Genomic DNA, 26,525 nt, shown 5'->3' on the forward strand with positions numbered 1-26,525 from the left:
ATGCTTATAAACAGGGAACCATCTAAGTGTGGGTTTCTGCAGATGCTTTATGCACACGTGACCATCTTCACAACTATGGTCAATCTGCTTCAGTCCTTACCTGAAGACTGGGAAGGAGGGAAGGGACCTATTCCTTGCTCTCCCCATGGTTCCTGCAACTTCTTAGTTCCTCTCCAGGAACAAGCCGCCTAGGCACAGACTGGTATCACACCCCACTGAATTGCAAGTCTCATAGTGTCCCTATCCCCGAGATGCAGCCTGTTGGGGATCAACAAAGGGTAGGGCCATGCCAGGTGGTGAGAGGAACACCCCAAGGCAAAGAACATTGAAGGTTGTGGCCCCAGGATAGACACCAAGAGTTCTGAGAATAAGTGCTATGTCTGATTGGAAGGCAGTCATGTCTGATATCCCCTTGAAACACCTACCCAACCTAGGTGTCCCTGGAGCAGCAAATGGCACACCTGCAAATCTCTACCACCCTCACACTGACCTGCCTACTTGCCCACTGGTCAGACACAGATGGAGAAACTGAGGCTCAGAGAGGCTGAGGACTGATTTGTAATTACTACCCCAAGAATGTTAAAATTCTTGAGTTATCTTAAGCATTATAAGAATTTATCTTTTTTTTTTTTCTTCTTTTGGGTCAAACTCAGGCCTAATACATGCAAGGCAAGCCCTCAACCACTAATCTACATGCCCCACTAGGTTCTGCTGACTGCTCAGCTTCCACTCTTCCCAGAGCTGGTAACTTAAAGGGATATAACCTGGCCTGCAATGGGGCTTTGTCCTCAGTGGGGAGAGTGAACAGGGGGGCTCCAAGTACCAGAGCCTCTGGCCCAGGACTCCTGGACACTTGGGTAGAACTGAAATAGAAATTTGGGATCATGGACACATCAGAGGCTGAGTTTCTGCCTGCAGGGGTATGGTCTGCTCTCCCATCTATCTGGGCTGCCCATGGGATCTGCCTGATAAAGCAGGGCCCCAATCTACCTGAAAGCTAGGAGCAGGAGCCTCTCCACCATGGGCTGGCAGCTTCTTAGTTCCATGTCCACAGTCCAGTTGGCCCCACTAAGAGTCACTGGGATTGCTGTGCTGGCCCTCTGGAGTGTCCAGCTCAAAGAAGACAAACACTCGCTTGGAACATGGTGGGGAAGGTGGGTATAAGAGCCATTGTTAAATGAGGTTCCCAGAGACCCCTGCTGAGAAGGGGCTGCAGGTGGGCAGGAGCAGGCCCAGGTCCACTGGGAGCTCACCTGAAGCATGTTCCTGGAGGAGAGAAGGCCTTCAGTCCATTAGGAGACCCCAGCATGTCCTGCAAGGATTGGGGCCACTCCTTCCCCGCAACTGTGCAGTGGGCTGGTCAGGATATCTCTGGTCAGCTCTTAATGCTGCACAGAGCCTCTGCTTGAGTCTTTCAAGTCTTGGTCCATTCTCTTTGGAAAAGCAGAGGCAAGGCTCAGGCTCGGGCTCAGCAGGTTTGAGTGACTGGTTAGGTCCTTCCACTTGCCGAAGGCCCACAGGGCAGGGATTGGCCAGGGCCAAGAACTCTGTTCTCTTTATGTGAGGTTTTATTGACACAGTTGTGTGGCCTGCAAAGTGGGTAGTCATGATAGGACAAATCTGAGCTTGGGACCAGAATCTCTCATGCCCTCACATCAGGCTCACAGAGTGCCCACCCCAAGAACTTCGATTCTGATGGCATCTGGGTCTCACTACTGCTGACCCCAGAAGCCTGCACATATTGGGCCCCATGCTAATCTGGGGAAGATACTGGCTGCTTCCGCAGATAGCCGCCTCCAGTCCTCCTCCAGCTGTCTTGTGGCAGCAGCTCAGGTCTGTCCCCTTTTCTAAGTTGTCCTCAGGCCAGGACTTCACTAGCACAGAGCAGAGTCAACTTGATGAGGCAGTGCCTCAGAACACTCAGGATGAATGCAGATGACCAGAGATGCGCCCTGTTCTGTCCCTCCTTGCACAGCCAACATCTTAACAGTATCAAGACTGCTCCTCATGCGCTTTCTCCCATGTGAGGACAGTCCTTGTGCCTGTCCTCCCCTCACCTCCACAGTCTGGCTCAGGAAACCATACAGTGAGCTAACAGGAACCTCAACCATCAGGCATTCCTTCATCTGCTTCTCTGGCTAGGAGGCCACAAGACACATACTACTCTGCAGGCTGGGCCGCTAGCCTCTGGCCAGGGAGCTACCCAGGTGGTACCCAACAGGCTGGGGAGGGAAAGGGCCCACAGCCACTGAGAGCCCACCCACAACTCCATCTTCTCACATAGAAGCCAAGAGCCTGCCCAAGTCACATGAGAGTACCCATTAGTGCCCCTTAGTTCCCTGACCAGGCAGCCTGTTGGCCTGGAGTGGGTGTATCTCCTACCTCAGGGTGCCCTGGTGTGGACTGCCTATCCCTCAGCCTGGGGCTGATTGATTCCAAATAGACGGAGGTGACCTCCTTATCACAAGCATCACAGAACAGATAAATCTGTCACCTCAGAGCACTCAGGAGGCTAGAGTCTATCCTGACTGCCAAAAGCACCATCCTCCCCATCAGGACAGGTATCCCAGAGAAGTATCTGGAGAGTCTGATGGCGCAACTTTGGCTCACTGGCTCTCCTGAAGTAGGAATATCCTCCCAGGAGCATGATCTTGTACCTACAGGTCCTACTGTGATGGGTTCAGACTTTATGGAGCAAACTTCACTCTCTCACTGGTAAAACACCGTCATCCTGCTACAAAAATGGACCACAAGCAGCAGCTCTCCCGAGGTCCAGGTAGGCCATCCTTCTGGTCTCCCTCTTCTGCAAGGTCCCTGGCAGGCTCAGATACCTTCAGCTACACTTGCTGGCTGCAGCTTCTGCTCCCTGCAGAAGGGCCAAGCCGCCTGGAACTCGCCCGAGCCCGACCCCCAACCCCCGCTCCGCAGCAGCGGACCCCCGACCCAAGCTCCGCAGCAGCCGACCCCCACTAGGGCGGAGCAGGTCTCTGACTCACAAAGGACCCCAGACCCCGGGTCCTCAAGGCCGAAACACGTCTGCAGGGCGCGCGGGCGGAGCTCCCGGCCTGCCTCGCGCGCCGCGCGGCCCTCTGGGAGCCCGGCCCGGCGCGCTCGTGGCGTCGCGTGCGCCCTGACGCACGTCGCCGTGGGCGCCACGCTCGGAGGCGGTGCAGGGCGGCTGGCGGGAGGGCTGGCGCTCCGCGGCTGAGGCGCGCGAGGCCGGCGGGGCGGCGCAGCCGGCGGCGACGGCGCGCGTGCCTCTCGGGGGAGCCGGGGGGCCCCGCGCCGCCCGGCCGCGGCCGCGGAGGAGGCGCCGCCGGCGCGCGGAGGTGAGTCCACGGGCGGCCGGTCGCGCGGGGCCTGGTGGCGCGGGTCGCTCGTGGGGCCCGCGGTGGCGGCCTCGGCGCCGGCCCGTCCTTGAGTGCCCTCTTCTCCCGGCCAGGCACGAGGACGCCGCGCGGGGTCCCGGCCATTGGCACTCCGGGGCGGCCGCTGGAGCGCCCGCGGCCACCCGCGCCGCCGCCTCCCTGTTCCCCGCGGGCCTTTGGCGATGGCGGGGCGTTTAGAGAGTCCCCGGAACCTGCTCTGGGCCTGACAGGGAGGCCCGGCGTGCGGCCGGGTGACCCTGGCCGACCGCAGGTAACAGGACCCGGAAGCAGCCGGGAGGCCAGGAACCCGAGACCAGGCCTGGGTGATCCCTGGTTGCTTGCGGGCCTGCACTCCTCCCGGGAGCTCCCCTCTGCCCTGGGCTGAAGGCTGCGGAAGTGAGTCACCGGTGTGGAGCGTGCTGACGGTCAGGGGTAATCCTGCCTGTCCAGCTTTAGTGACTTTCTAAATGCAAAGAGTGGCAAGAGCATGTGTTTCCCTGGCCCGGCGCGGACAGGGGCAGCCAGGACTCCGTAGCTTAGCAAGGGAGGTGGGTCTTAAAGGAAGCCTGGTTCTGAACCCTGACCCTACACCTGTGTGAAAGCTTCAGCCTTTCTACCGGGGAACCTGAGGCCCCTCTGCCGCTCCACAAAGGGAAGACAGGCTTTGCCTGGTGTTGATGATGGTGGAAGCTCCTGCGTGTCAGACCCTGCCTACACCAACCTCCCCCTGGCTTCTTCCCAGACAGTGGGACAGCACTCTGGTAACTCCCATCTTAACAGGTGGGAAACAGGCTGAGGGATAGCACTTGCTGCCAGGAGAAGGGTGGAGAGAACTGAAGCTCCAGGTCTCTGACTCACAAAGGCTACTTTTCAACCTACTTGTTTCAGGCCAGCCAGGGTTCTGCTGGCCTGAAAACCTCCAGAAACTACATGCAGTTCATGAGCTGGTTTGTGAAGAGCCTGAAGGAAGGCGTTCATCCTCATGGCCATTCAGACAGAGCAGCCCCAGGTACAGCCCTTAAGCTCTCAGTGTGATGTCTCTGCTCACTGCACCAGGTAGGGACAGATACTGAGAAGGCAAATGATATTAAGTGGAAACAATTTGGGCTCTTTGAGAAACACACCTACAGAAATGCAGGCATGCTGGTGACTAGCCACTTCACTCTCATTCTGACCTTGTGGGCCATCCTGAACTGTGAGGCACAGCTGTGGGATTGATCTGTCTCTTCATCACACATGCAGGCTCTGAACTCTGCCCTGGGTCCTTGGAAGGGGGCTCTCTGGTTCTTTTGCTGGTTTGCTGTAGCGCTGTAGGACCTTCTAGTACCCTTTCCACACCCACTAGAGCACTTGGTACCGTGGGTGCATCCTGAGGTGCCATGTGGTGTTCTCTTTCCCCACCCTACTTCCTCACTCCCTCTCACCTAAAGCCTAACTCATCTCTAACTTCTCAGCAAGGACACAGGCTCTACCACTGTGTCTGGATCTGCAGAGCCATTTTTAACCCATGCCCTGTCCTGCCAAGAGAGCGCAGAAGGTCTTTGTCAGGCTCCAGTGTTGTACTGGCTCTCTGTACAGGGTTCTGCTGGCAGCATTCCTGTTTCACACATCTCCCCTTCTGGGTGCAAACTAAAGAGGGTGGGTCCTATTTCTGTCTCTCAGTAGGCCCCATGCCCATCTCTGTCCAGCCCTGCACTGAACAGGTGGCCAGTAAGCATCCTCAGTCAGCTGTTCCCACAGCAGCTCTGGGTCAGTTGGGTTCTGAAGCCTAGGGTGGGGGTAGGGGTTGTTCCTGTAACATTGTAGCCTCTTTGGAAATGGGGAAGGGATGGCATCATATGACCACAGCTTGTTTCTGAGTCTAAGGAATCTACTTACGGGCTTGTGACTCTTTCGTGTCACTGGAAGGTGCCAGAGAAGGCTGTGGGTAGACTAGGCTGGGCTTGGAGACCTATTTATTCACAGTCTTGTCACTCCATGGGCCTCTCTGCATGGTGCCATCAGGACAGGGCCTGCTGCCAGGCCCATGTAGTATAGGGAATGAGAGCTGTGGGAGGACAGAGAGGCACCCTAGCCTGATACAAAGACCAGAAGGGCCATATAGCCCTGGGCAGTCCTCCTGTCCCTTTTCATTTTGCTGCATGGTTGTCCAATGATGTGGCTATCCCTCCTACAAGGCTCACCAGGCATTGAGGCAGGCTTGCTCAAGTCTGTGTGTTGTAAGACCACATGGGACATGTGCCTTGGGCTCTCTGCTCCCGTCCAGGCAAACAGACACACTGTCATGGTTTTACTGCCCCTACCTCCAACTCCATGGTGGTCAGACTGGAGGACATGCCTGGACAAAGCTTCAGGATATTAGGGGGAAAACAGGTTGATAACTGCTGTTTGAAAATGTCATCATAGCTACGCTCATTGTGGACAGGCCTTGCAGCTTCTGGCTACTCTGGGAAAGCAATGTGCTTCACTGCAGAGGGAACCTCTTCCACTTTTCTTGAAAAAGTTACCCTTTGGAATTAATGACTCAGGCAGGTTGAATCTCTTGGACCTTCTGCTCCTTGTCCAATCCTACCCCCATCCCCTTTTAATGGGAATGACAGCAAATTCTGGAGCTATTTGGAATCTCTGCCTTTCTGGAGAGGTGGTTATGGAGAAGCCAGAACTTACTGGGCAAGAAAGTGCCAAGAGTTCTGCTGTGGAACAGGATTCTGTATTCCCACAGTTCCCTGTCTGCTTCTCTTTGGGGCCAGTGGAGGACTTGGGTGCCCCTGGAATTTCTGTTCTGCTACCAGTAGGGTCACTAGACCACCCAGGCCAGGGTTTTCCTTCTACCATTGACAAGAAAGAAATATGAAAGTGCCAAAAAACAAGAGTGCAGCCAGGTATGGTGGCACATGCATTTAATCCCAGCTGCTCCAGAGGCTGAGGCAGTTGAGACCAGCCTCAGCAACCTAAGAATCTGTCTCAAAAAGGGCTGGCTCACATGTTTTAAGTCCATTGTTCAATCCCCAGCACCATATACACATAAACCAAGTGCTTGTCTTGTATATTTTTTTCTGTTAAAAATAGTATTCCACATTAAACAATATTGAACTTGTGAACTAAAATCCTAAGTATGTGCTTGTTTCCCTGACAATACCGTTTTGAAGAGCATAATGTTTTTCACAATGCATAAATAAGGCGTCTCTTAAGACACATAAAGACATGCAGTATCACCCCCTGTCCCTGCCTAGGATGCAGCAGTATGAGTATGTAGATGACCCTCCAGATTCCTGTCCTGAGCTGCTCAGGAAACCCATCTCTTCTTCTCATACTGAAGAAGGCCAACGTTCTCAGTCCAGCCCCCAGGGTCTCCTGGGCAAGTGGGGAGTCCCAGAGCTAATCTGAAGAGGCCCACAGCTAGAGCCCCAGTGCTATATTGTGTCTCATGGACCATGCAGTGTTAAGTCCTGATTTTCTTCCTGAGCTAGTGGCTGAACTTTTAAAATTGGACATACTTGGAGAAATCTGGAACTTAAAAGAGAGCTGCCCTGTAGCACATGATGGGAAAGCTTCAGCTTGGGAGGATGAGGGGACAGGGCATGCTTCTTCCCAAGTTTGTTGGCAGAAAGTGCTCCTACTTTTATTTCAGTAGGTGAATTTCACTCTCAGAACCTCCGTGGTTCATTCTCTGAGGTGGACAGCATCCTGCCTGCTCTAGTGAATGGTGGTATCCACTGTCCCTTGTTCACATGACAGGGCAAGATCTGAGCTGGTGCAGGAGACTGCAGAGTGCCCAAGGAAGGATAGGGTAGTGAGTGCCATGACAGTGGTCCCTCCATGGTGATCAGGTGTTGAGAAGAACAGAACTGGGATTGTTGTTGCCCAGAGCCCTGCTGCCACCTGTGCACCTTTTCCTGGCAGCCCAAGTTCCCGCCCCAACTGGTGCTGGTCTATGGTGCTGCTCTGCCCCTGGATTCTTGCCCAAGGTCTTTCCTTGTAGCAGTGCCAGGCTGAGGGAAGTCAAGACAGGATCTTGAACAGTCTCCTCTGCCATTCTGGCTGGTCTAGAATTGACCACAGGCCTTTAGAACTAGATTAGACAGGTCAGGGTCCTCAAACCAGGGCAATGAAAAGCCAGCTACACCATGCTGCCCCAGGTCCCTGGTCTACTTCAGTTGTGGGACAGGTGGAGTTCCTAACAGGAAAGGGCCCTCATCCATGTGTGCTGTGGTAGGACAGTGAAACCCTCCAAGTGGTTCTGGGCCCTAATGGGGGGTAGGGCCTGGGCCACATGGGCAGTCAGGACCATTTCCAGGAGTCTGGCCTGTGCAAATAAACTCAAAGACTGTATGGCACTCCCAGGCCAGAGTCCAGACACTTCTGGAGGAGTGTACTGACCTCAGGGCAGAATCCAGCAGGAACTTGGTGTCTTTGGATTTAGCTCCCAAGTTCTGTGGTTTGTTTATGGAATTGTTTGGGCTATAAAACTGTGGAACAGCTGGGTTGGGGTGCTGTGAGGACCCCTTTCTATGGCTGGTACCTTGGACCCTTCATTGGTTTCCTGGCTCCAGAACCCCTCCAGACCTACTGCTATGCCCTGACAGATTCTGGTTCTCTCCACCTTTTGGGAACCTCCCTTAGGAAAACCATGCTTCCAAGACTGGGGCCATGGTCTTGTCATTCCAAGACACCATAAGGGCAGACCTGGTGGGACCTTGCTCTCCTGGATGTCCTCCTGTTATCTGGTGGTGTCTCCCTGTGCCCTGCCCTTGGCCCCAGATGGAACTCCCTCTGTGTACCCAATAGAGATGCCGGAGCAGAACTGGTGTGGAGCATGTGCATGCCCCAAACCCTGACACAGCTTCCCCTTGTCCTCCAGCCCTGAGGGGCCTGGCCAGGGAGCTGCTGACATCCCTGGGGAGTGACCTCTCCACTTGTCCCCAGGGAATGCCAACCTGCCAGTTTTGGTGGGGGGCAGAGGTCACAGTTGAGTCCTCCCCTGGGGTGGGTCCTGGCCTGGTTTCTTATAGGGATGAGAGGGAAGGTTCACTCCCAGTCCTTGGTCCTTCTGCCTTACAAGGCAAAGGGTTTGTTCCCTCTCACAGTTTCTGTAGTTGGCATTGGTTCCAGTTGTCCCTGAGCTGTGGGAAACAGCTCAGAACATCATCCCAGGCAGCAGCTCACTTTTGGTGTCACATCTGACTTGGGGTCCTCCTGGTTAGGTGAGTGCAATTCTGGGGTATAGTGCATGGTAATAGGTGTCAGGCTGGGCTGGGACTGCCACTCTTCCTGCTGTCCCACACATCCTGTTCCAAGTAGGGGTGTTACTGGAGCTGCTGCAGTTAAAACAGTGGCGAGATGGCCTTTTGTAAGATTTAGGAAACAGGGTCCTGTCCTGCTCAACTTGTGCTTCTCTCTGCTCTCCCCTGGCAGCGTGTATCACAGATTAGCAGGACAGGACAGGCACTGGGGACCCTTTGCCTGCACACACATCAGGAGCATAGGATAGGGTGGGCACCTTCCTGGCCTTTGCTGGGTATACCATCCCTAGGTTGTTCTGGGAGTGAGGTATTCCAGCTTTGGGGAGCAGTTCCAGGCAGAAGGTGATATCACTCTACTCTGGCTACTGCAGTGTGGGCCCTGGGCCTGGGGCAAAGGGCAAGTAGCACCAGGGTAATTAGTACCTTGTCCTTTCAGGGCACTGGTGACCTCACTTCCATGCTTCCCTGAGACCAGATATAGGCTGCTGCCCCATTTAAAACCAGGGCAGTGGTTCCCAAAAGAAAGCCCTGAAGGAACTGGCTGGGGCTGTCCCAGGGTTAGGCTGATGCAGGACCCAGGCTGTGCTGATGCAGGGAGTCTACCAGGCCTTGAGACTGAACATCTCTTCCTCACCACACCCTTCCTTTCCCACTGAGGCCTGGAGGCTTGCATATCTTCGTACTCTGACTTTTGAAAAGTGTTTAAGTCACACAGCAATGAGAAAGTGAGCCACCCTGCAGGGGCCTCTGAGCATCAGTGGTTGCCATGACCAAGTACCTAAAAGAGTCTGGCACACAGCAAAGGCCACTGGTGTCTGCTGAGCACCTGAACACATGATGGGCCAAGCACAGAGGGCACTTGCCAGAACATCAACCTTTGCCCAGGGTTCTTCAGGAGTGGATGGCCCTGGGAAAGGCAACTGAGGCCTGTCATATGGGGAGGGACTGTGTTCTGCTCTGTGTGAGGCCCTCACCCTCCTGTTACATCTAGAGAGACAGAGTGGGCAGGACTACTTTGTAAAATATCCCACTCTATCCCCAGATTATTTAGTCGTGGAGCTGTGATGGGAGTCTGGGCACTCCTTGAGGTCTGCCTCATAAATGATGCATATCTGCTGGTGTGTCCCAGTCCCTTTGCCTAAAAAGTGTCATCCACAGTGTCCTTGGGCAAGTGGGATGGGACTACCGGGGTGACCACCACCTTTTTAGAAGGCTGGCCAGAGCCAGAGGAATGACAGCTCAGGCAGGGCTCCTTGAGCTCCCTATGCCTATGGAGGCCCTGAGTACAGTTCTTAACCTCCCTAAAGGAGGACTTTTGGAGCAATTGCACAGCTGTCCACACATGGGGTTACCCACCAAAGGTGACATGAACAGGATTGGGACTAAAAGCTGTGTCCCAGGAAGCAAACAGAGGGTGGGGTTGGGTTTTGTTTTGTTCTATGATACTGGGAATTGAACCCAGGAATCTCACCCTAGCTAGGCAAGCTCTCTACCACTGAGCTACAGCTCCAGCCTTTTTTATTTTATCTAGGATACAGACTTTAGCCAAGTTGGCCAAGCTGGCCTTGAACTTGCAGTCCTCCTGCCTCAGTCCCCTGAATGACTGGGGTCAGCCAGGACAGAGTCTTCATCACTTTTCCCTGCCATTTCTCTGTTCCTTTGCTTTTTTTTTTGGTACTGGGGATCAAGCCCAGGGGCACTCTACCTCTCTTTTTTTTTTTTTTTTTTTTTTTTAAGTTGGGGATTAAACCCAGGAGCACTTAACTACTGGCCCACATCACCAGCCCTTTTTATTTTTTATTTTGAGACACTATTGCTACGTTGCTGAGTCTGGCTTTGAAGTTGTGATCCTCTTGCCTCAGCCTTCTGAGCTTCTGGGATTACAGGTGTGGGGCACTCTACCTCTGAGCTATATCCCTTGGTCCTTTTTATTTTGAGACAGGGTCTTGATAAGTTGCTGAAGCTGGCCTTGAATTTTTGGTCCTCCTACTTCAACCTCCCAAGTTGCTGGGATTACAGACATGTGCCTTTTTGTTCCTTTTCTTCTGAGCACTCAGCAAGAAGGGACTATGTTGTCCCTGTCCTCCAGGAAAGATCCCCCTGCCAACAGGCCTCCTTGCCTGACCACTGGGAAATTTCCCCAGACTGGATCCTGTTCTGGGAGGGTGTCCTCTGAGCTCAGGGGAGAGAGATGTTCAGGCCAGAGTGCTCCCCTGTACTGGTGGACACCATCTTTGCCCCAGGCCTGCTAAGAGACCAGTAGGGAATAGGTGGGGCCTTGCAGGAGTTTGTGCTTCTAGCAGCACACATGGCACCCTCAAGGGCAGTGTATATGGTGCCCCTCAAGGCAAGCAGGTGGCCTCTGAGGTGCACAATTCCTACATTCACAAGTGAGTATGGGCAAGGCCCGCTGTTGGAACACACCAGTTCAGGACCTGGCTGTGAGTAGTTTCTTCCACTGGATGTGGCTTCCACTCACCATCAGTTCAGGGCTTGACTGCAAGAGGGAAGCACCAGAAATGCCAGAGCCATTCCCCATGGAGGCTCCTGTAAGGAGGAGCTCTTTGTTCCTTTTCTGTTCCATGCTGCTCTGCCACTGATGCATAACCTCAAGAGAAGCAGGAGTGCTTGCTAATGTGGGACTGACACTGGGTTACTGGCTGGACTTCCCCTGGCAGTGGCAGTCCCGGGAACTGGCAGGCTGAATTTGATCCTCAAAATTGACACACAGGCTCACCGCTATGCTTGCTTACTACCCCTTCAGAAGCCACCAGCACACATGGGCCTTGAGTCCCATGAGGTGGCATGTCCACATTAAGAAAAGCTGAACAGTCCAGAGAGCTTGAGAAAGGGAACTCAGGATCTCAGTGATGCCCTGTAAGATGATTTTATGCTGTCAAGAAAGCATCCTAGGGCTGGGGTTGTGGCTCAGTGGTAGAGCACTTGCCTAGCATGTGTGAGACACTGGGTTCGATCCTCAGCACCATATTTAAAATAAAGGCGTTATGTCCATCTATAATTACTAAAAATATTTTTAACAAAAAAGCAACCTAGATATGTGGAGCTGGAGTTCTTGCTACCCAAGGGTGGCTTGTAGGGCATCGGAACCTGTGCAGCTTTGCTCTGGCCTGGGCTGCCCAGGCCTTCCTTAGGGAATAGACAGGAAACACTGGATTTGGGGGCCACATGGTCTCTGAAAGCACAGGTGACACCTAAATAAATGAGCTGGCCTCTACCAGTATGACTATTTGGGGACATTGAAGTTTGAATTTCACATAATTTTCACCTCCCATAAAGTGTTGTTTTCTTTTTTGATTTTTCCAGCCAGTTAAAAATGTCATCATTGTTCTGCTGGCAGGCTGGATTTGACCCTCAAGCCATGGTCTGCAGCCCTGTTCTGCACCAGTGTGCTCAGTGCCTGGTTTGCCGTGGGGAGAGGCCTGAGCAGCCACAGGACTTGCTAGCGCCCACCCCATCCACTTCCCCAGCCCCTTGGGAAAAACAACCCCTCACGCTCTGAGGGAGATGGCAGTCAGGCGGACATTATTGCTGCACAGGGAACTCGACTGGCTCTGATTGAAGCCCTGTGGCTTGGGGGTGTCTGGGAGGGGCTAGGCCCAGTGCTGAGAGTCCTCCCTGCCATCATTCTGACTCAAAGGCACCATGCAGCCCATCTGCCTACCACACAGGAGCAGCTACCAGGGCCACCCCAGGCTACCCGTGCACCAAGGATACTTAATGTAGCACCTTGTTTTGGTAAACCATCTTCCCCCAATTGCACCCTGACCCGATTTAGTGTCCCTAGGACTTATGCAGAAGCCAGAGAAAGGACTGATGTCATATAACATCAGGTACAGGGGTGGGGACCACTGTGGCCACACAAGGCTGTTATTGATCAACCCAATCAGAAAGGCAGCCCAGATGCCCAGCTTGGACCAGGTATTCCATGTAGGTCAGCCTCAGAAGGTCCTCCTAGGGTTATTTTCAACCTCCCTTACCCAGTGGGCATAATAAGATGGCCTCTCTCACAGTGCAGACAGTCCATCTGCGGAGGTCCCAGTGAGGCTTCCTTCTGGTCACCCCTGGGGTAAATCTCTCTGGAGGAGAGACAGAGGGCTAGCCCTGCCCTCAGCCTTGGTCAACCTTGGGTTCTTGTCTTTCTCCAGGTCTGGGGCCATGTGGGTTTGTGTGGCCAGCTGCTGCCCTTCCTCTAACTCTTGGGGCCTCCAAGTACCCTTCTCTGAGGCCTGGATCAACCCTGCCAGCTCCCACCTTTTCTTTCTGTTAGCCATCCTTGTGGTTTCTGCCCCATCACAAGACAAAGCCAGCCATGTGATCCCTTTTCTAAGGAATAGAACACTTTTGAAAACCAGAGACAAGTGATTGGGGGATTGTTGGGTTTCAGGGGCAGGGCAAGGTGACATCCTAGGACTCTAGTATGCCCTGAGCCTAGGGATGGAGGGGTACTTCAGCTCTGTAGGGTGCTAGCCTTTCGAATCTGACCTCCACCCCTTGTGGGGCCTGGCTCTGGGAGGAGCCTGTGGTATTGAATACTCAGGGTGAGGCCCAGGTCTCTGAGCCTGCCTGTCCCCATACCCAGAGCTACTTGGCATGCTGGGAAACCCTCCTAGGATCTAGGGCTTCATCTGTAAATCACACTGTTTCTTTTCTTTTATTCTCTCTCTGTGTTTATTTTTGTTGTGTCACTGACCAGCCGGCTACCCTGTCTCCGGCGTGGGCATTCTCCTCTCTCCATGCTCCTGTTCGTGTGCCACCGGCCAAAGGTGACCAGGCCTGGCTTTCAGCGTGGCCGCTATCAGAGGGGCCATGGGGAGCTCCGCCTCCTCCCTGGCCACTGAGACTGAGTCAGACCACGGCTTCCCCCGGGGGCCACCATACCCAGGGCCCCCGGCAGCGGCTGACTGGTGTAGGAATGGCCCTGGGGGGCCCATCTGGGGGAGTGCCCTGGTTGCCAGGCAGCACCCACGCCCCCGGGCCCGAAGGTAAGAGGGTGGGGAAGGGCTGCCCCATAGGGATCTCAAGAAGGAGGCCTCTTTTTTTCAGGGTGTCCCTCCTTGGCAGAGGCACATGCTCAGAGATGGGGCCTCTGTCTCTCAGGTCTTGGGCACCTTGCTTCTGAAGGCCAAGGGCATCCAGGCTCTGAGTTATCTCCACCTTGGACCTAGCAGGTCTGGGACCCTCCTGGGCCAGGATGTGCTGCTGATCCCACTGTTGGGCACTTCTTTCCTGTGGCCTGCTCTTGTGAACGCTATCTGGAAGCCAGGTGCAGTGGTGCACACCTCTAAACCCAGCAACTTGGGAGGCTGAGGCAGGAAGATCACAAGTTCAAGTCTGTCCTCAGCAGTTTAGCAAGATCCTGACTCAAAATTTAAAAATAATGGCTGGGGAAGTGGCTCAGTGGTAGAATAATCTGGATTCAATCCCCAGTTACCCCCCAAAAAAGTCTCTAGACTAGCTTGGGAGGTAGAGGCTGCTAACCTGGAGGCTGGCTCACATACGAGTTCTGGCTTGCATCCCATGGACTCAGGGCTGAATCATGCCTGTGGTGCTGCTGCTCTAGCATGGGGACACAATGACAGGCCTACATCTGCTGCCTCCACACAGCATGTCGTTGCTGCTGGTTTGGAGATGGCCTGATGCTCACCAAACTCTTGAGGTTTGGGGCCTTGGGGTAGATATGGTGGCAGTAGCTTCATTCTCTTGGGAGCCCAGGCCTTTGATCTGAGATTACACATCCCTGTCCTTCAATCTGAGGCAACTGCAGTGCAGTACCTGGCCATGGTTCCACAGACAGCTCATTTACCTGCCTGCCATCTTGTAGGCACAGGAAGGGATGGGCCACATGGAGCTGTGGGCCGCATGCGGAGAACTGTCCTCCAGGGTTAGCTTTGGTACAGAAGTCTGAGCTCCTGGCAGACCAGGAATCAGGGAGTGCTAGAGGGGATCAGTGAGGCTTCAGGAAAGTGTCTTGTCTAGGACTTACCCTAGTGGATGAGAGCCACTAGGGAACTTGAGGTGCTGGAGAAGACAGTGGCCACTGGTGGAAATAGCACTGCTTCTCTTGCACAAGAAGGCATTGGAGCATGTTACAGTTCCCCTTATCTGCACCACAGGTGCTGGGGAGCAGTGAGGGGATCAAACCCAGGGTCTTACTGAGCTACGTTCCCAGCCCCCTATACATATTTTAATTAACATCTGTTAATAGTGTGGTTCATTTTCAGGCAGTTTGTAGCTTTGTACAAACATCCTCACAAACCCATTTGCAGCATCTCTGCCCCTGAAAGAGGTCCCCTTTGCAGTCACCCTCATTCCTACCCCCACACTGGCCTCAGACAGCTACTGACATGCTTCCTGACAATAGGTCTGCCTTTTCCAAAAATGCAGCATGTGGCCTTGTGTCTGGCTGCTTCCCTCAGCATGATATCCTCAGGCAACACCTGGCACCAACAGTAGATTCCATTCCTTTCTTCACTGAGCAGTAGTCTGTCATTAGTATAGCCCACCTCATGTTTCTGCTCATGGACACTTGGGTTGTTTCCACTTGGCTTTTATGCACAATTCTGCTGTGGACATTCATGTTGAAGTTTGTGTGTGGACAAATGTTTTCCTTTTTCTTGGGCTTACAGTGAGTTTATGGAACTTTCTGAGAACCTGCTACACTACTTGCATTTCCCCATGTTAGACAGTGTTCATTGGGTCAGTCTCTTTTACTCTAACTACCTATTATGTTGTGCAGTGTTATTTCCCTGGTGGCTAATGATGTTGAGCATCTTCTTGTGTTTTCATCTGTCCACATACATCTTTGTATTCCATGCATGTATATTCTAAAAGACATCATTAAGAGCAGAACCCCTGAGCCTGGGTGGAGGCTGGCTGCCACTACAGCTGACCTGCATTATCTGTCGCATCAGCAGGCAGCATTCTAGCAATGAGCATTGACATGCTTGCTGCATGGGTGGGATTAAGTTCATGTGTGCTGATAAAAATTCAAATTTTTGTTTTTTGAAGTTCAAGGTTTTAAAATCTGTAACGTCATACTTACAAATTTTACTTTAGCATAGTTCTTTTCGTCATAGAAATTTCACACATTCAACCAGATTGTGGTGGTACAGTCCTGTAATCTCAGTGACTCAGGAGTCTAAAGCAAAAGGATCCCAAGTTCAAAGCCAGCTTCAGCAATTTAGCAAAACCCTGTCTCAAAATAAAAAGGGCTGGGTTCAACCCCAGTACCAAAAGAGAAGTTCCACATATTCAGTAAATATCTAAGCATCACGAAGAAATATAGAGAAAAGCATTTTCTCCCCTGCCCATTTTCCAGAGGGAGAGGCCCTCTCAGCTCTTTCATGCACCCCAGGGCCAGAGTTGGAGACCTCAGGAAGGCTGTCCAGGTATGGACTCCAGGCAGCCTCAGCCATCATGCTCCCTGGGCACTGACACTGTGGTTGTCCCAGGCCCATCTTCCCTGGAACTGTCAGGAGAATGGTGGTAACCATTCAGGAAAAGCTGAAACCCCAGACTAGCACCACAGGTGTTGGCTCTGGAGTGTGCCCTTTGTACTGCCAAGGCTGTGCCCAGAGCATAGATGTGTTGCTGTGAGACTTTGGGTCTTGGCTTGAAGGATCACTCACAGTGCACGTAGATACACTCCTAACCCCTCACTCACCCTGACCACCAGACACCTCCCTTGGGGCCATTGCTCTCAGATAGCCTGTTCCCATGCACACTGCAGGGAGGCCTGGTCTTAGGCCTACTATCTGCAACAGCGAGTAGCAGCCTCCAAGGCATATCAGGAGGAAGTGCTGTTAAAGACCTGAGGAATCCATAGACCTGCTGGCTGGAGAGGGCAGTGTGGGGAAGCTGGATACAGCCGATGGTGGGAAAATAGGAGTTGACACTGCACTGTGACTGCCCTACAGGACTCCTTCCAGCACACATGTGCAGGCAGCAAAGCACAGGCATGGGAGTCTGGCAGACCCTTTCCCAGCTCTGACAGGACACCAGTGGGCCAGGAAGGGCTCTGGGCAGAACTGGCAGCAGTGACAACTCCTGACACCTCTGAGGAGGTACACCTGGGCACATTGCCCTCTTGAGTAAATTCTCATAATGTCCAAAAAGGCAGGCACTGCCCCCTCAGGTAGTCCTTTGTAAGGAAAAGGAAGTCACGGACTACCTCAGCCTGGGAGAGCCTAGTGTGCAGATCTCTCTCTGCTAATTGGGTACCTGTGTCCAGTGTCTTGCCCAAGTGCTTAATTAGTGAGCAACTGGTTCAGACTTTGGCCACCTAGAGAAAAAGATAAGGAGGATGCATCCCACCCAGAAAGGGCAACCAGGCGTGGACTGTGACCAGCCCAAGGAAGAGCGACGTGCCCTTGTCCCCCTGAGAGTGTCGGGTGGAAGCCCCCAGGGCAGAATCTACCATGAACACAGATGGAGAGCCACCAAACCAAGCCTGGTGCCTTTGGGGAATTGGCAGGGTCACTCATTAGGCTGCACAGGTGGTCAGGGGCATTTGTCTCAGTGTGGCCTGCTGGGCCAGCTGCCCCAGAAGCCCAATTCCAAAAGTCAGGTGGCTTTGACTAAGGCCCTGTGAGTGGGACACCTGTCTCATTTATCTCTTCCTGAGGAAAGCCCAGGATGTGCAGCCTCCATGTGCTCCAAGCACTCATTTCCTGGTTATGTCAGGTGGACTTTGTACCCCTCCCTTCCAGCTAGAACTGAGTGTTGGCAAGGCCCAGGGAACTGAGGGCACAACAGGTGTTCTGTGAATTTTGAAGTACCTTCTTTTTTGTGTGTGGTACTGGGGACCAAACCCAGTGGTGCTTTATCACTGAGCTACATTCCCAGCCCTTTTAATTTTTTAAATTTTGAAACAGGGTCTCACTAAGTTGCCAATGCTGGCCTGAAACTTGCAGTCCTCCTGCCGCAGCCACTCAAGTGGCTAGTTGATGCAGGCTTTTACTTATACACTTTAGTAGTATTCTGGCCTTGTCTACTGATGTTTTGTGGATTTCGGGCTTTGAGTCCTTTGTCTCCTCCCAGACCCTTCAAAATGGAGAGTAGCCTTGAGTGATGGGTAGTAGAACAAGTGAGCCAAGGAGGCTGAAGGATAGGCCCATCAGTTCTCCTGGCTGTCGTGCTGTCCCTGAATCCTTTCATGTCATGTCATGACCCATGTCATGCAGAAGTGATCAGCCCTCAAAGTCCCTGGTCCTTCAGGCCTCTCCCAGCCACAAATGAGCCACTGCTTTCTGTTCCTCCCACCTTACCCTGTTTTCATTTAAACCTTTCCAAACTGTGGACAGGACCTTCCTGACTCAGTTCATCTTCCAGGACAGCTCTGTCATGTCCTCTCAGGTACTGGTCAGACTAGCAGACACCATACCTGGATATAAGCTGGGCACTGGCTATGCTAGCCAGCTCCCAGGGGTACAGAGACTTGACTCCCACACTATTGTTTTTGAGGTTTTTCCTGCTCAAATCTATGCTGACCAGGGGCCTAGGGCCAAGACACCCTACCCTGAGAGTTGTGTGATGTCAAATGCTGCATCAGTCTGTCTTCTCTCTGGAAAATCCTCCTGAGGAGTGGGTTGTGAAGGGTCAGCCCCACACAGGTCACCACTGCCCAGCTCGGCTATGCTCCAAGTGGGTGTGCAGGTGGAGCGAGTTGTCCATTGGTATGTGCTCTTGCATGTGTGTGCATGTTTCTGTGTATGCCTATGCTGCACTCCGTGCCTCGACCATAAGCCTTTCTCTGAAGAGGGAAAGGGACAGGTTTCTTCTCTCCAGGAAATCTTTCTGGTGTTTATGAGCATAGAATCCCAGGTCAAAATGGACTGCCTGGCCTGGGCTCTGAACCCAGCCAAGTGCACCCTATCTACCCCAGGGGTCTATGGAGCCCCTTCTGTTCACTTGGGCCCTGCACTCTACACTGTGGACAGTGTACAAGGGCAACCAAGTGCCTCTGCCATGTGAATCCAGTCACGCTTCCACCTACCTTTCTTGCAGGGTCTCTGCCTGCACAGAGAATCTGCTTTGGAGTCCTCTGGGTTCTGGGAAACAATTGTGTTGCTAGGGGAGAATTTTTTCCCCCCCTAAAGAGGCGAGTTTTCATTCTTCCTAAATCAAAAGGGTTAGAAGCCCAAGCTTCATGCCTCATGCCTGTGCCTCACTATAAAGAATAATTGATTTTCCTGCAGGCAGAGCAGCTACAGTCAGTTTAAGAGATATTGTGTAGTATGGAGACCCCCCTCACCCTGGCTTAGCCCCACGGGCCCCACCGTACCCCCAATCCTAGACCCGGTGAGGCCCTGGAGGAGTCGTAGTTCATCCCTCCTACCTTGCCTTGGGCCCCAGTGCCTCCCCTTCCATCCAGGAGTAGCAGGGACTTTGCCTGGGGAGCAAACAGTGAGGCCAGGGGCCCAGGAACCCTCCTAGCACAGGTAGCTGCATTCAGGGCTGTAGGCAGCCTCCCTCCGGGTGCTAAGCTCAGCCTCTGGTTCCAGCGCCTGGCGGGAGGGAGTGCCCTGTCCTCAGAACAGTGCTAGGTACAGGCCTCTCTGTCTACCTCTGGGCAGGCCCACATAGCGTCTGTCCTGCAGCCTCAGCTGTGCTTGAGCAGCCCTCTCGGGCAGACTTCATGCAATACCCCCATAACTATCACTGCCTAGCTAACAGAAGGGAGGGCCAGAGGTTGTAAACCCTCTGTCTCTGTCCATAGCTCCCCTGCACCCCTGAGCTCTGGGCACTGCACAGCCTAACCCCACATTGACCACACCAGGTTACCAGTTCTGCGGTCACAGGCAGGTGCCTCCCCCAGGACCATTTGCCCTCCCTGGGAGGGTGGTGTCCTACCATCTATAGGACATCATGATCACGGACCCCACAGGAGCTTCCCTGACCAGGGCCTTTCCTTGCAGCCATACACACTCGCCTGGGTCTATGGCCGCGGTTGGGGAGTGGTCCTGTGCGCGCTGCACCTTCCTGAACCCTGCTGGCCAGCGCCAGTGCTCCATCTGTGAGGCCCCTCGGCACAAGCCTGACCTGGACCAGATCCTGCGGCTCAGCGTAGAGGAACAGAAGTGGCCCTGTGCCCGCTGCACATTCCGGAACTTCCTGGGCAAGGAGGCCTGCGAGGTGTGTGGCTTCACCCCAGAGCCTGTGCCTGGAGCATCCTTGCTGCCCATCATCAATGGGATCCTGCCCAAACCACCCACCATCCTGGTGGAGCCAAAAGGCAGCTGCAAGGAGGAGACAGGCTCTGTGCGGACAGCAGGGATAGTGGCCCTAGAGCCAGCTGGAAGATGCACTGAGGAGAAGGAGCAAGAAGATGAGGAGGAGGGGGCAGAGCCCGGAAGTGGATGGGCCTGCCAACGCTGCACATTGCACAACACACCCGTGGCCAGCTCCTGCTCTGCCTGTGGGGGCCCCCGGAAACTGTCACTGCCCAGGATCCCCCCAGAAGCCCTGGTGGTACCCGAGGTTGTGGCCCCCACAGGCTTCCATGTAGTACCTGCCCCACCCCAGCCAGTGCTCCCTGGGGAAGGTGCTGAGGCTGACACTCCCTCCACCAGCCAAGGCCCAGCCTCTGCTGACCAGGAGGCTCCCAGGGTACCTCCTTTCAGCCCCTTCTCACCCACCCTGCAGAACAACCCTGTGCCGCGAAGCCGCCGAGAAGTACCCCCCCAGCTTCAGCCACCTGTGCCTGAGGCTGCTCAGCCCTCTTCCTCCACTGGTTCCAAAGGGCCCCCCCAGGGCCCAGGCCGGGCCACGGCTGCTGGGGCCTCACGCCTGGCAGAGCTGCTTTCAGGCCAGCGGCTAAGTGTGCTGGAGGAGGAGGTGGCCCCAGGGACCATCCTTGCCCGCTGTGAGGCCTGCAGCCCCTCCCCAGGCAGTGATGTCATTGATCTAGCTGGGGATACTGTGCGCTACACACCCGCCAGTCCCTCCAGCCCCGACTTCACCACCTGGTCGTGTGCCAAATGCACACTCAGGAACCCCACAGCTGCCCCCAGGTGCACAGTATGTGGCTGCTCTAAGCTTCATGGCTTCCAGGAGCACAGTGAACCCCCCATCCACTGTCCAGACTGTGGGACTGACAGACCTGGCCCCTCTGCCCACAAGGCCACCAGTCTTCTCTCTGAGCGTCCAGGCCAGTGGGCCTGCCCTGCCTGTACCTTGCTCAACGCACCCCGGGCCAAGCACTGTGCAGCCTGCCACACACCCCAGCTCCTGGTGACCCGGCGCAGGGCTGTGGCGCCCTTAAAGCGTAGAGAGAGTATGCATGTGGAGAAGCGGCGGCAGACAGATGAGGGCGAGGCCAAGGCTCTCTGGGAGGACATCGTGGCCTTCTGCCGGGAGGTGAGAGGTCTCTTCCCCACCTGCTGACTGCTGCTCCAAGCCCCTTCATGCATGTAAGCCCACAGAAAGGTAGGGTGCAGGCAGGGCTTCTCCAGGCAACATGGAAACCACTGAAACTGGAGGTCAGGACACCCTTGTGCTCTCAGAGGCTGATCGTGAGGTAGCATCCTCTTACCTCTAAAGGTGGCTGGAAGAACAGCTTCCCTCCCTATGCTCACGTGTGTTGTGACCTGCCTGTCACCATCCTGTGGTATCTAGCTCATTTGCCACATTCCCCAATGCCCACTCAGGTCAGGGTTCTGAGCACTGAAGTCTGGGCTGCACATAGACCCCATGCCATTGCTCTGGGGCTCTGCTGGGAGGGCAGGTTTTGCTTCTGAAAGGTGAAGTGAGGCCACCCTGCCTGGCCTGATGTCCAGCCATGGTCCCTACAGAACAAGGTGAACTTTGTGGATGATAGCTTCCCCCCAGGGCCCGCATCTGTGGGCTTCCCTGTGGGCGACAGCGTCCAGCAGCGTGTGAAGCAGTGGCTGCGGCCCCATGAGATCAACTGCTCCGTCTTCAGGGACCACAGCACTGCATGGTCTGTCTTCCACACGCTCCGGCCCTCAGACATCCTGCAGGGGCTGCTTGGGAACTGCTGGTGAGGCTCTGGGCTCCTGGCAAGGGCCCACAGGCCCAAGGGAGGATGGTGAGGCTGTTGGTCCAGCTATGGTCACTTAGTGAAGCTGCCTAACTCCACACAGGTTCCTGAGTGCCCTGGCAGTGCTGGCTGAACGGCCTGACCTGGTCGAACGGGTGATGGTCACCCGCAGCCTGTGCGCAGAGGGCGCCTACCAGGTGCGGCTGTGCAAGGATGGCACGTGGACCACAGTGCTGGTGGATGACATGCTGCCCTGTGACGAGGCCGGCTTCCTTCTCTTCTCGCAGGTGGGCAATAGGCAGGGGTGTGAGGCTGGCTTCCTCCTCTCCTTGCAAGTGGGCAATGGGCCTGTGGGGGGTGGGCTGAGGCAGGCCTTGTGACTCCAGCCCCTCCCCAGGCGCAGCGGAAGCAGCTGTGGGTGGCCCTCATCGAGAAGGCGCTGGCCAAGCTGCATGGCTCCTACTTTGCCCTCCAGGCAGGGCGCGCCATCGAAGGCCTGGCCACACTCACCGGCGCCCCCTGCGAGAGCCTGGCGCTGCAGGTCAGCTCCACTAACCCCCGCGAGGAACCCGTTGACACTGACCTCATCTGGGCCAAAATGCTGAGTTCTAAGGAGGCTGGGTAAGAGGGGCGGGTGCTGCCATGGCCTGCGGCGTTGGGCGGAGAGGCGAGGCGAACGGTGGGAGAAGCGGGGGGCAGCACCCTCTGAGCTGCACCTGCGACTCACACGGTGCTCCAACGCAGGCTGGCCATGGTCTGGAGGCCTGGCCAGGATCTGCCCCAGGTGGAGCTGGGGCTGTGGGAAGAGCCCAGTGGCCATCGCCTCCTGCATGGAGCCAGGGGTGGGGTGCTAGCCCACAGGGTGCCCGTGGGAGGTATTCAAGACCTGCACTGCCCTGGTCAATGTGTGATCCCTAAGCCAGCCCCATGTTTCCTCATGGTCCCCACCTGCCCCAGCTCAGGCAAGGTGGAGGGCTAAGTCAAAACTTCCTGGGCATATCCTATGTGGTTCCTGGGGACCCATGTGCCCCAAAGGCAGGGAGGAGCCCCTTCCCACCACCCCTGCCCATCCCAGTTAACAAGAGCCATTCTGCCCACACAGGTTCCTCATGGGTGCCTCCTGTGGTGGGGGCAACATGAAGGTAGATGATGCTGCCTATGAGAGCCTGGGCCTGCGTCCCCGCCACGCCTACTCTATCCTGGACGTCCGTGATGTCCAGGGCTCAAGGTAGGGCCTGGCTGGCTGTGGGCAGCCACATATGTGGACATGGGTGGGAGCTATAGAGGTGTAGGCATAGCCCCTCAGCCCTGTGATCCTCAGGCTCCTACGACTGCGGAACCCCTGGGGCCGTTTCTCCTGGAATGGCAGCTGGTCAGACGAGTGGCCACACTGGCCTGGGCACCTGCGGGGCGAGCTTATGCCACGTGGCAGCAGTGAGGGTGTGTTCTGGATGGAGTACAGCGACTTCATCAGGTACCTGGGCTGCCTGCCTGTCCTTTGGCTACAAGCACAGCCAGCTCTCCTGCTATCTTGGGCAGGCAGCAGCTCATCTGTGTCCTGGCCTTTGTGGGGGCTCTGAGCCACACCTCTGGACAGACCTGGGATCCAGGTCAGTAGGGCTCATGTTCTGAGCCATCCTGTCCAAGCATAGCAGCCAGGACAAGTGCTTCCTTACTGGAAGGACTTTTCTGATCAGTGGCACTGGATGCTGGTCTAAGAGATGCTAAGGGCTCGGGGGTAGGGTGGGGGTGGTCATGCCGCTGGAAGGCAGTGCTGGGAGCCTGTGGGTAGTTGCTGGGAAGTGGATACCGCATCCAGGTGCTGGGCATGGGGCTGCACTCTGCTCAGAAGCCTGTTCTTGCCACCCAGGTACTTCGATTCTGTGGACATCTGCAAGGTGCACTCAGACTGGCAGGAGGCGCGGGTGCAGGGCTGCTTCCCCAGCTCAGCCAGCGGGCCAGTGGGCGTGACGGCACTCACGGTGCTAGAGCGAGCCTCGCTGGAGTTCGCCCTTTTCCAGGAGGGCAGCAGGTGGGCAGCAGGCAGGGGGCTCTGTCAGGATGGGTCCACGGCCGCACTGCACAAGGCCCCAGCTTGCCGTCTGCCACCATAGGCGTTCGGACGTGGGGGACAGCCACCTCCTGGATCTGTGCATCCTGGTGTTCCGGGCCACCTTCGGCAGTGGTGGCCGCCTAAGCCTGGGCCGCCTCCTGGCCCACAGCAAGAGAGCAGTCAAGAAGTTTGTGAACTGTGACGTCATGCTGGAGCCCGGAGAGTACGCAGTGGTGTGCTGTGCCTTCAACCACTGGAGTCCCACTCCACCAGGGCCCCCCACCATGCAGGGTAATGGTTCCCCTAGACCCTAGGCCCCTCCCTCAGAGGCCAAAGGCCCACCCTGCAGGAAGGCCTCCAGCTCCCTCACACATGCCCCCCCACAGCCTCCAGCCCCTCTACAGGGGTTCCGCGAGGTACCCCTGAGCCTCCTGGCCACGTGCTTGCGGTGTACAGCTCGAGGCTAGTCATGGTGGAGCCAGTAGAAGCGCAGCCCACCACTCTGGCGGACGCCATCATCCTGCTCACTGAGAGCCGGGGAGAGCGGCACGAGGTAGGTGAGGTCCCTGTGTGGTGGAGGGAGGCCTGTGGCAGGGGCAGCTGCCCATGTTGGCTATGTGCAGGGCCGCGAGGGCATGACCTGCTACTACCTTACACATGGCTGGGCGGGGCTCATCGTGGTGGTGGAGAACCGGCACCCCAAGGCCTACCTGCACGTGCAGTGCGACTGCTCCGACAGCTTCAACGTGGTGTCCACGCGCGGCAGCCTGCGCACCCAGGACAGCGTGCCGCCCCTGCACAGGTGGGAACCCCCGGCCCCACCCCACCCCCAGGCCCCCACTGGTCCTCACTAGCCCTCTCCCCCAGGCAGGTCCTGGTGATCCTGTCCCAGCTGGAAGGCAATGCAGGCTTCTCCATTACTCACCGCCTGGCACACCGCAAGGCAGCCCAGGCCTTCCTCAGCGACTGGACAACCTCCAGGGGCACCCACAGCCCCCCACTCACACCTGAAGTTGCTGGCCTACATGGGCCCCGGCCGCTGTGACTGCTGCGTCCTGGGGCGAGGGCTGTGTGTGGACTGCCCACTGCCTCTCACACGCACTTTATGAGGGAGACCCCAACGGAGGACGCTTGAACCAGAATCTCAGGACCCCACCTAGGGAGCCACCAGCCTCAGGGCGCAGCTTCCCTTGGGCCCCCCACCCCTGCCCTGTCCCTCCTCTCCCCTCCCAGCCCCTCAGTCCCCAGGCCAGGCCTCCCAGCTGCCAAGCAGAATACCTCGAACTGGACAGGCTGCTTACTGGCCACTCTGACCTGCCACCTGGGGACAATTTCAGGTGGCCAGGGCCAAAATGGGGGCTGCCCCTTCACAGTGAGTGTGGGGTCTCCTACCAGGGAGAGGCAACCAAGAGCTCTGTTCACAAAACCAAATCTGGGGTCAGGAGCCAAGACCCCATGGAGAGTCGGGACCACCCCCCTGTGGGGCTCAAGGTCTGCAGCTTCCCCTCTCAGTTTGCCCTAAGAGCCAGCCAGCCTCCTTGCCTCAAGGAGGCAAGCAGGGGTCCCTGGAAAACTGGCATTTGAGTAGTGCACCTCAGCAGGCAGGTGCCTGGTGGCCACAGGCCAGGGCTCAGGGTCAGAGGGGTCCCTGTCTAGCTGCCCCTCCTGCGACACTATGCAATTCCTGGAGCACCTACCAGGATCGAAGCCATGACGGGCAGTGGGTCGGGGTGCTGGGCCAGCCCTGCTGTCTGGCGAAGTGTTCTGTCCTCAGCATCCTGACCATGGCCAGGTAGCCAGGGTCCAGCACCCTGCACCAGTCCCATCCCATGGCCTCAGCCCAGCCCATCATGGGCACAACAGGGCATAGCTGCTGCCCATTAGAAGCCCGGGAGCTGAGCTGCCTACCTGTCCAGCATCCCCCCAGCTGTGTATTGAGGCCAGAGTTCTTGTCTGCTGCAGGGACACGAGTCCAGCTCCCTGGGTCCCCTGCCCGGCCACCACTGTCCTGCAGCTCCCGGGCAGCAGGCAGCCAGCCTGCCCACGGCTCTCGCATCCCACGGGGGTTGTGGGTTTTTACACCTAGAGAAACATTCCCCCTTCCCCAGGCCTCCTTTCCTCTGAGCTGTGAATGTTTTTAACCCTGTAAATACGGTCAGCTCTTTGGACACGCAGGCTGTTTTACCAGCTGTCAGTCCCTCCCTGTCCAAGGCTCCACAGGCGGTTCCCACTCAGGCTCCAAGGACCAAATAAAATCATTTTGTTTTGTAAGGGAGCCTAATGTCTGTCGCCACCCTCCTGGGGTCCAGGCCCTGCAGGAAGCACAGGCTGTTCCCAGCTGGTAGGTGGGGTCTCTGCTGGTGGAGCCCTGCTGAGGGGCAGTGGGGCTTGTGCCATGAATGCTCATTGCTGCCCAAGGTCAGCCTCATGTGAGCCTCTGAGGGGTGGGGCAGCCAGGAAGATGCTCTGCAGGAAGGACCAGGTATCCAGGTAGGCAGGAGCTGCAGCCAGACCCTGCAACCTCAGCCAGACGGGAGGGTCCATGTGAGTGGGTTCCTGCTGTGTTCAGGGCCCTGTCTGAACCCATCAGTCACCAGGCAGGAGCAGATGGAGCAAGGGGGGCAGAGTGGGACAGCAGCTCCTGCCCTGCAGTTGCTTCCACGTCCCTTCCTGGCCTCCTGGTGTCACAGGTGATGCTGAGCCACTCAGCCTGTCTCTGGCCAGCAGCCCAGGTCCCTTTTGGGGCTGGAGGACACCCCCTGGGCAGAGCGGGGGCTGGGAGTGTGCGACCAGAGCGCTGTGTGTAAGAGGCCTGTCATAGGCCAGCCCATCGAATGTGA

The 26,525-nt window shown here is 55.9% G+C and overlaps 1 protein-coding gene across 4 annotated transcripts; it reads left to right on the plus strand.

Moving 5' to 3' along the window:
• The first annotated feature begins 3,471 nt into the window (after nucleotides 1–3,471).
• On the plus strand, nucleotides 3,472–25,956 carry Capn15 (calpain 15). 4 transcript variants are annotated; one of them, XM_046441138.2, is made up of 13 exons: nucleotides 3,472–4,377; nucleotides 13,326–13,614; nucleotides 19,549–20,989; nucleotides 21,424–21,632; nucleotides 21,736–21,919; nucleotides 22,019–22,173; nucleotides 22,735–22,860; nucleotides 22,939–23,106; nucleotides 23,503–23,664; nucleotides 23,747–23,976; nucleotides 24,072–24,238; nucleotides 24,309–24,487; nucleotides 24,553–25,956. In XM_046441138.2, the coding sequence occupies exons 2-13, from the start codon at nucleotides 13,439–13,441 to the stop codon at nucleotides 24,728–24,730; spliced, it is 3,375 nt and encodes a 1,124-aa protein (XP_046297094.1). In that variant the 5' UTR covers nucleotides 3,472–4,377; nucleotides 13,326–13,438; the 3' UTR covers nucleotides 24,731–25,956. The 4 variants fall into 4 exon arrangements, with proteins under 4 accessions (XP_046297094.1, XP_046297100.1, XP_046297090.1 ...); XM_046441144.2 differs by having other exon boundaries at nucleotides 3,473–4,377; nucleotides 22,108–22,253; XM_046441134.2 differs by having other exon boundaries at nucleotides 3,474–4,377; nucleotides 22,030–22,253.
• Nucleotides 25,957–26,525: the final 569 nt, after the last annotated feature.

The sequence above is a fragment of the Marmota monax genome, unplaced genomic scaffold (assembly GCF_021218885.2).
Source record: "Marmota monax isolate L192 unplaced genomic scaffold, Marmota_monax_Labrador192_F-V1.1 WCK01_AAM20220418_F8-fsc00035, whole genome shotgun sequence".
In the NCBI taxonomy this organism is placed as follows: Eukaryota; Metazoa; Chordata; class Mammalia; order Rodentia; family Sciuridae; genus Marmota; species Marmota monax.

Coding starts and splice junctions, on each gene's coding strand:
- Capn15 (XM_046441134.2), top strand. CDS start 13,439: ATGGGGAGCTCCGCCTCCTCCCTGGCCACTGAGACTGAGTCAGACCAC. Junction 21,633..21,735: donor GGGCTGCTTGGGAACTGCTG/GTGAGGCTCTGG, acceptor AACTCCACACAG/GTTCCTGAGTGCCCTGGCAG. Junction 22,254..22,734: donor CTGAGTTCTAAGGAGGCTGG/GTAAGAGGGGCG, acceptor CTGCCCACACAG/GTTCCTCATGGGTGCCTCCT.